Source organism: Brassica oleracea, chromosome C9 (assembly GCF_000695525.1).
Source record: "Brassica oleracea var. oleracea cultivar TO1000 chromosome C9, BOL, whole genome shotgun sequence".
In the NCBI taxonomy this organism is placed as follows: Eukaryota; Viridiplantae; Streptophyta; class Magnoliopsida; order Brassicales; family Brassicaceae; genus Brassica; species Brassica oleracea.
In genome coordinates this window covers 28,970,711-28,978,515 of record NC_027756.1, presented here as the reverse complement: position 1 = coordinate 28,978,515, position 7,805 = coordinate 28,970,711, and the positions used below count along the sequence as shown (strand labels likewise).

The following is a 7,805-nucleotide window of genomic DNA, read 5'->3' as shown; positions in this document are numbered from 1 at the left end:
CGATTGACCTTCGTCAATACAAGAAATCCTTTATACGATACTAGGTTTCTTGACATATCCTCTGACTTAGGATTTCATCTCACTGCTAAAAGTGTGACTAGAGAGAATCGATGGCGATCATCTACCGCTTCAAGCTTCCCATCTTGGCTTAAGATCTCTTTGTCCGTGAAGGTGGCTAAACCACTTGTATTTTTTTGGAGTGGTTTCATGTATGATTTCTTTTGATCCTTGTATCGTTTTGTATCTTTGAACCCTTGTGGATGTCCATGTTAATATATATTCTTCAGATGAAAAAAGGAAGCTAATGTTCACTGGAGTTTAATGATCGTGGGGTCTTTAACTCTCCACCATTATGAGAATGTTGTTTTTGGTTAGATAAATGAGCAAGTTCTAGGGGCTGATTGGTAGTTGCTGTAGGTGCTGGCCACAACCCTATTTATTTTTAAAGCACCAAATTTAGAGCAATCAAGCTTTAAATTTTTTTTTTGAAACCACAGCTCTTGAAATAATTAACAGCGGTACAAGTGCTCTGCAGAGCCAAATATCCAAAGCAATTTTTTAGTGCTTTTCATAAAATTCTACAGCAATAAAATCTAAAACCAGAGCAAAAAGTTTACAGATTTTTTTCTACAGCAAAAATTTTAAAGCTACATCCATTACCAATCAGACCCCTAGTTAACAAAACTTAAGAATAATATAAGATTTTCACTTGAAAAAAGTATGTCACATAAGGTAAGTGTCTGCAAGTGTAACTACAATGTTTGAAAGTGTTTGCGAGTGTAATTCTGTCTTTAAAATTTGGATGTGTAATAAACTTAAAATATATTAAATTTAGTCAACTGGTATTATGCTGCATTCAGATGTTTTACAAATGAATAAACCGATAAATTAGTATCCAAATGTAGTAGCCATGCAATGCAAGAACTGTTTTTGTAAACATATAGAATGTAGATATCGAATCAAATATATAGATCTGGATTCTATTTGTTTTCTAAGAGTAACCCACAGACCATCTTCATTATTAACTCTCAACAAAGAAATAAAAAGAGCATTCAAGTAGAGACTAAATTCACTCCATGACACTTAAGTCTCCTTAACGTGGAGACACGGGTGACATAGGAGAGCCATATCCAGGAGATGGCGACAATAACTCTTTCTCTTCAAGAGACATATAATCAATTGTTTCTCCCTCTACAAGAGACTGATTACCAATTCTTGGTTCAGGTAAAGGAGTAGAGAAACAACTAAACCAAAGAAGAACTTCATCTAAACTGGGCCTTGTATCTGGATTGACATCGACACAGAGCAGAGCAATGTGAATGAATCTCAAGATTTCGCTTATCGAGCCTTGTCTGTCTTCTTTTCTCATGACTTCATGGATCACATTGATGGGCTCACCTCTGGTCCAGCATCTCAGAGCCTATATGACAAAACCATGCTTGCTTTGATATAAACTCACATATTGGATTAGAGTTTCTTCATTCGAACTATGAATTCTTCTTCTGGTTATGATCGTCAAGATGGTAACTCCAAAGGTATAAACATCATTTTTGGCAGAAAAACGCAAAGTTTGGTGGAAATGTAGATCTATATACCCACTGTAAAAGGGAATTTGTATATCAGTCTCTCAAATATCTTCAAAACATTTTTCCTTTTGATATGTTAAACAACAAACATCACTTACGCAGTACCGAAAAGTCTAGTGGATTCTGCTTTGTTTTGGCCATCTTGAATCTGCCTCACCACTTCAAAACCCGTGATTTTCGGGTTAAAATCTTCGTCCAAAAGAATGTTACTAGGTTTAATGTCGAGGTGAACAACCTGCAAGCCAGATTCTTCATGAAGGTACTGTAACCCTTGAGCTATCCCTACAAAAATGTTTCGACAGGTCTCCCAACTTAGCTGAGAAGCTCTACATGGATCTGAAAAAACAAAAGAGTAATGATTCGCTGGTGCTTGAAACTAGCCAAGATGGAAAAAGATATTTCAGTTCTGACTAACCGAATATAAACTGATCGAGGCTTGAGTTAGGCATGAATTCATAAACAAGAAAATCTTGGCCTTGTTCAGAGCAGAAACCAAGAAGATGGATCAGATTCTTGTGCCTAAGCTTTGGCAAAAGATTAACTTCATTAAGAAACTCTCTGTAGTATCTATTGCAAAGTATCTTGACTGCTATTTCTTGTCCGCTTTGAAGATTACCCTGATATTTTTAAAAATTAAACACATTTTTCTTACAATTAAACATGTTTTTGATTATTATATAATCTATAAGAGATTAAGGACACTACCTTGTAAAGAGAGCCACAACGGCCACGACCAATAAGGTCCGAGAACTCATTAGTTGCAGCTCTGATGGTCTCAAATTCGTATTCGAAAACTGCAGAATTTAGCATAGACAAAGTAAGAATAAGTATCTATGGCGTTTTTGAGTCAGATGTGAGGAAGATAAATTGAGAAGAAACTGAAGACTTACGGCTAATGGAGTCTCTATACTTCTTCTTTCTTCTTCTGAAAAGGTTGTCAAGAAACGAAGTAACAGCCATGGAAGAAAAGAACGAAGACGAAGACAATGTTTATCTGGAGTTTCCCAGCAAACAAGTTATGGGAAACTTATTGGGGGAGTTTTTTTTTTTTTTACGGGTTGACTTTGACTTTTGTTTTTTAGACAGAACTTAGGTGGTTTAAACCTTTAAATTCACTCACAATCAAAATGACACATAGATTATTAATTAAAAAATATTAAATTAAATAAAAAATATCTACAAAAAATTAAAACGCTAATTTTAACGACGTTAACGCTTCCAGCTAAACCTTAAATCCTAAATCTTAAATTCTAAACCCTATACCCTAAATTCTAAACCCAAATCCCTAAACCCAAACCCTATACTCCAAACCCTAATCTTACACCCTAAATCCAAATTATATACCATAAACCCAAAAACTAGACTATAACCTAAACTCTATACCCTAAACTCAAGTTGTAGACCCTAAACCCAAACCGTAAATCTTAAACCCAAATTATATACCCTAAACCCAAAACCTTAACCATAAGTCCAAACGGAAAATCCTAAACCCAAACCGTAAATTTTAAACCCAAAACCTATACCCTAAACCCAAATCCTAGACTTAAAACCCAAACGGTAAACCCAAAACCCTAAACTTAGATTCTAAAGGGTTTGGGTTAAGGTTTACTGTTTGGGTTTAGGGTTTAAGACTTGGGTTTAGGGTATATGATTTAGGTTTATAGTCTATTCTTTGGGTTTAAGGTATATAATTTAGGTTTAGGGTCTAGGATTAGGGTTTAGGGTTTAGGATTTGGGTTTAAGGGTTTGAATTTGGGTTTAGAATTTAGGGTATATGGTTTAGAATTTAAAATTTAGGGTTTAGGGTTTCGCTGGAAGCGTTAGCGTCGTTAAAATTAGCGTTTGTATTTTTTGTAGCTATTTTTTATTTAATTTAATGTTTATTAATTAATAATCTATGTGTCACTTTAATTGGTCATAAAGAGTGGGGTGAATTTAAAGGTTCACCCCCAGTTTTGTTCTTTTTTTTTGCGAAGTTTGTGTTTCACTGTTGTCATTGATTCTCGAGATTTGTATTATAATAGGGTTGAGGTACGGTGATGAATTGTGCTACTTTTTTGTGGTTGGTGTTGTATAGGCAGAATAGTTTACATGGATTTATTTGATGTTGTATTTATTTTCTGTTCATTCTCCTAAATTTGTAGATATCTGTGTTATTTTTTTATATTTTGTAATTGGCTATAACTTGTGTAAAAATTGGTGTAAGCGGTTGTTGTGCCTTAACGGGCCAAAAATATAATGAAGTTTTTTATAGAAAAATGAAACTATATGGCTCGTATCGACGCTGGACATGTAAGCCCAATTCATAACAAAATGTAAGTCAACAATTGATGATGATATTGTTTCCTTTGTATAGCTTGGAAGCGATTTCTGAATTTTCCTGATGTAACTGTGTTGTATTATCTGTTGGAGTAATATACTAAGTTCGGGTTTATCTTTACTTGTTCTTATAATCAGTTGTGAATTTGTAAGGTATAATTGATAGTCCACTTTGTACCGATAAAAACTGTTTTTTCTTGCAAAATTAACTTTAAGCATATAATGGATGTTTAGATTGGAATTTGTCTAATCTTTGATTTACAACGCCTGATTGGTACAATTGTAAAATAGACATAGGGCTCGAGCATGATTCATCATTTTTTCCTATTTTGATGTTCAATGTTTTTATCTCATCGTTTTTATTAACTGACATAAAGTCATCAAACAAAAATAACACGCAATACATTATTTATGCTCTTCTTTCTTATATTCATCTCGGCCGTATTGCACCTACCGTATTCCAAGGTCTTTCGTTCGAATGCTTTTACTCTATTTTATACGTACAAATTGATGAGGGACAATTTGAAATGATGGTCGGTCACAATTTCTATTTATAACGACTAAACCAACATATATATAATTGAAATGTATATTGACCACTAAAAATGATTCTCATGTATCTGTCTTGATCATAAACTCATAACTCCCGTAGTTTTTTTAAATCCAACTTTTTTTTGACAAAATATATTATTTAAAAATTCTAATGAAAAACGAAGATATATCATCGTAGACGTATAGAAGAAACATCATGGGCGTATAGAAGAAACTAAAGACCAGAGAACACTGAACATGAAAATATCATAAAACATTTTTGTAAGATTAAGACCCGATTATTTATAATTGAAGGTCTTGCTAAGACACAATCTATATTCAAAATTCTGTTCGGCCGTACTCAGGGACGTCCTTGAACACAGCAGGATGAAACCTGGGCCTAGGGCCCCCATTTTTTTAAGGCCCCAAATGTTAAAAAAAAAAATTATATACTTGAAAACAGAAAAAAAAACTTAATAATAAAATTTCATTTTTGTCATTAGAATTGTATTTGACATAGATAAATTTAGTTATATATAAACTTTTATTTATTTTTCCTTCCTATTTCTACCCTAACTTAATTTTTTTTTTCTGTTTATCATTCCTTTTGTTTGTATTATATAACTTTATATAATAAGATATGGGCTCCATTATTTTTTGTTTAGGGTCTCTTGTAATTCAGGATCGCCCCTGGCCGTACTGGGTTTGAAACACAGAGCAGATTAGTAATATTAAGATTTTAGTTATACAATAAATTTTCCCTCTTAAATATCTTTGACTCATAAAATGATGTGTTGATCATTTAAGAGTAGGATGATATTTAACTAACAAACCCTATTTATAATCATTAAGTAAGAAACAAATAGCACATAAATACACATGTGTCGCACACTCTCATATTTTCAATTCATAAGAACAGCACAATATATAATGCTTCCTGACAACGTCCTGAGAGCTAATTGCGTTGTCTCCTTTGTCAAATGAAAAATGTGCCTCCGAAAGCCTCCCAATAGACAGAGAGGCTTTTATGCTTTTAACATGACGAGTCAAATTTTTGGGTGCCTTTTAATCTTGCGTTGGAGGAGATGCAGCCATGGTCTCTCTCGATGTAACTAACTACAACAAAACGTGGTCATCAGCAGTTTTGAAGAATGGTTTTAAGTAGTTAGAAGAACATATGAGAGACTTCTGATGACATGCTAACCTTCAGGCTGGCTTTGTACAGCAGGTTCTTGAGTCTGAATTTGATCCTCTGTTTGGCTTTTACCAGGAGACGAAGCTTTGAGCTGCTCTTCAGTGATCTTTGAGGTAATCCTCGGTTGTGTAAGCTTTTGGTGATTAAGCATCATCTGCTTGCTTATTTCAAGGAAATCACCTTCACTAAAACTCCATTCATGAATATGAATATGGAAAACAATAACAGTGGTTGGTTACAAATTGGCCAATATAAAAAGCTTAAATTTACTAAACCCCGGGCGCATCAAAGTATGCCTGCAACAGACCCAAATATTGTTCATTAGATCACTTCGTGTGGTCTGTCAGAAAAATATAAAAGAACCAAACATGAGGCCAACTAAACTCGTTGGACATGAACTGCAAGACCAAACCTTCAACAAAAAAAAAAAATTACACGAGCTGCACACTGCTAAACCCTCAATGCGTAACTTGCAGACCAAAGAAAGTCACAAAGACACATACATAACAACATACTTATGAGTTATGTCGGAAAAAAATATATAAAAGAACCGGACATGCAGACAACTAAACTCGTTCCTCATGAACTGAAAGACCAAACCTTTACTAAAAATGTTACACGAACTGCACACTGCTAAACCCTAAAGGCGCAATTCGCAGACTATTAGATCAAACCAATAAAAAAAACAATCACTGATGAAACTTGACCCACCTGAGAATACTGAGAAAGTGGCTTCGCACATGGAGCCTTAGCTCCCTTCTTCCCCGACTTCGACTTCTCACCATCCGTCACCACTTCACCTAAATCCACAAAAATATTAGAAACAAAATTGCCGGAAGAAGAGAAAATAATAAAACACAGCTTCAGTTTTCTGCAACGTGTTATTACAATCCTTATAATTAAAAACTACAATCCCAGCAGATCCGGACTTAAACCAAAAAACACACACAACAGAGAAGAAACCATTCATGAGTTTTCATAATTAGACCCGAGAAAAGGATAAAAAGAAGAATCATACTTTCTTTTGCCCTTTGCTCAAGCATCTAGGAAGAAACGATGGCGGCATGCATGAAAAAAACAAAGACCATGAGTGAGAGACAAGCAGTATCAGCTGGGCTAAAAGAATGATTCAGAGAGAGAGAGAGACGCAATTGATTTACGTTGAATAGAGAGCGAATGCGAAGAATGTTGTAGAGACGAACAGGTTTACAGTAGATCAAGAGATTCTCATCATCACCTCCTCCTCCTGTGACGATTTCGTGCAACAATTCGATCGGCTTCTGGGTAGAGTTTTCTGCAATTAGGATTATTCAATCAATGGAAGCAGATCCGGGAAAAAGAAGGCAACAAAAGAAGTTTGAACCTAAAAAAAAAGAGCAAAGTGAAATCGAAGATCTCAAGAGCTATTAGCTACAAAGGGAGCTCTGGAAGCCAAAGTACCTCTCGTTTCAATTATATCTCACAAAATCTATATATTATATTATTATTATTGTTTTCTTTTTTTGCAGGCCCGTTAACAGGAAACTCTTTGCTTCGGGAGCAAATAGTTTCAAGCCCATTAGGGAAAAAAATTTGAAACCGATGACATGTAGTAACGATGAGAATACATGAGATACGATGCATTTAAATGTATAATAATTTTGTTTAAAATAAAAAATAAAAGTAGAGCCCACAAAGATGCAGGACTCTTTAGAAGTGAGCAAAAACTGGCTCATTATAATATAGACTAGGGATCGTTATCCGCGCCAAGACGCAGAGTTTTTGCATTTTAATCTATTTTTGTCTATTGCTTACTAATCTAGCATTCAGTTTTTCAATGCATTTTATCTTCACCATCTCTTCTTGTCTTGTTTACATTTGTTTTCATGTTCTGTCGTTTGATTTGTCTTAGTTTTGGCTTGTGTAATAACTTAACCCTACTCATTTTTCTTTCATTCTTTATTGATTGATATTTTTATCTTGGTTAACTCTGTGTTGCCACTAATTTGCTCAAATCATTTTTCATCATCTGCTTCGTATTCTTTTCATATTCATTAACTATTGTCTCCAATCTCTTTAAATCCTAAAAATCCTACATGTTCTTTTGTTTATTAAATCACATATTAAATATTGTTGAAACTGTTTATTTATTCTAATAAATCCTTACGATTATAACTAAGATGATATGGATAAAA

At 34.2% G+C, this 7,805-nt stretch overlaps 2 protein-coding genes across 7 annotated transcripts; both read right to left on the bottom strand.

Annotated features, from left to right (window-relative positions):
- Positions 1-954: 954 nt before the first annotated feature.
- On the bottom strand, positions 955-2,586 carry LOC106316269 (cysteine-rich receptor-like protein kinase 45). Its single transcript, XM_013754145.1, has 5 exons — positions 2,477-2,586; positions 2,292-2,380; positions 2,002-2,203; positions 1,685-1,922; positions 955-1,598 (listed from the first exon to the last, which is right to left on the bottom strand). Exons 1-5 carry the CDS (start codon positions 2,544-2,546, stop codon positions 1,421-1,423), a joined length of 777 nt encoding a protein of 258 aa, XP_013609599.1. The 5' UTR covers positions 2,547-2,586; the 3' UTR covers positions 955-1,420.
- A 2,664-nt stretch (positions 2,587-5,250) lies between these two features.
- On the bottom strand, positions 5,251-7,068 carry LOC106313603. 6 transcript variants are annotated; one of them, XR_001264420.1, is made up of 6 exons: positions 6,995-7,068; positions 6,792-6,925; positions 6,650-6,674; positions 6,343-6,431; positions 5,641-5,927; positions 5,251-5,552 (listed from the first exon to the last, which is right to left on the bottom strand). XR_001264420.1 is itself a non-coding variant. In XM_013751465.1 (6 exons), the coding sequence occupies exons 3-6, from the start codon at positions 6,672-6,674 to the stop codon at positions 5,470-5,472; spliced, it is 342 nt and encodes a 113-aa protein (XP_013606919.1). In that variant the 5' UTR covers positions 6,792-6,925; positions 6,995-7,068; the 3' UTR covers positions 5,251-5,469. The 6 variants fall into 6 exon arrangements, 1 of the variants encoding a protein (XP_013606919.1); XM_013751465.1 differs by having other exon boundaries at positions 5,641-5,785; XR_001264419.1 differs by having other exon boundaries at positions 6,792-7,062.
- Between the last annotated feature and the right edge of the window lie 737 nt (positions 7,069-7,805).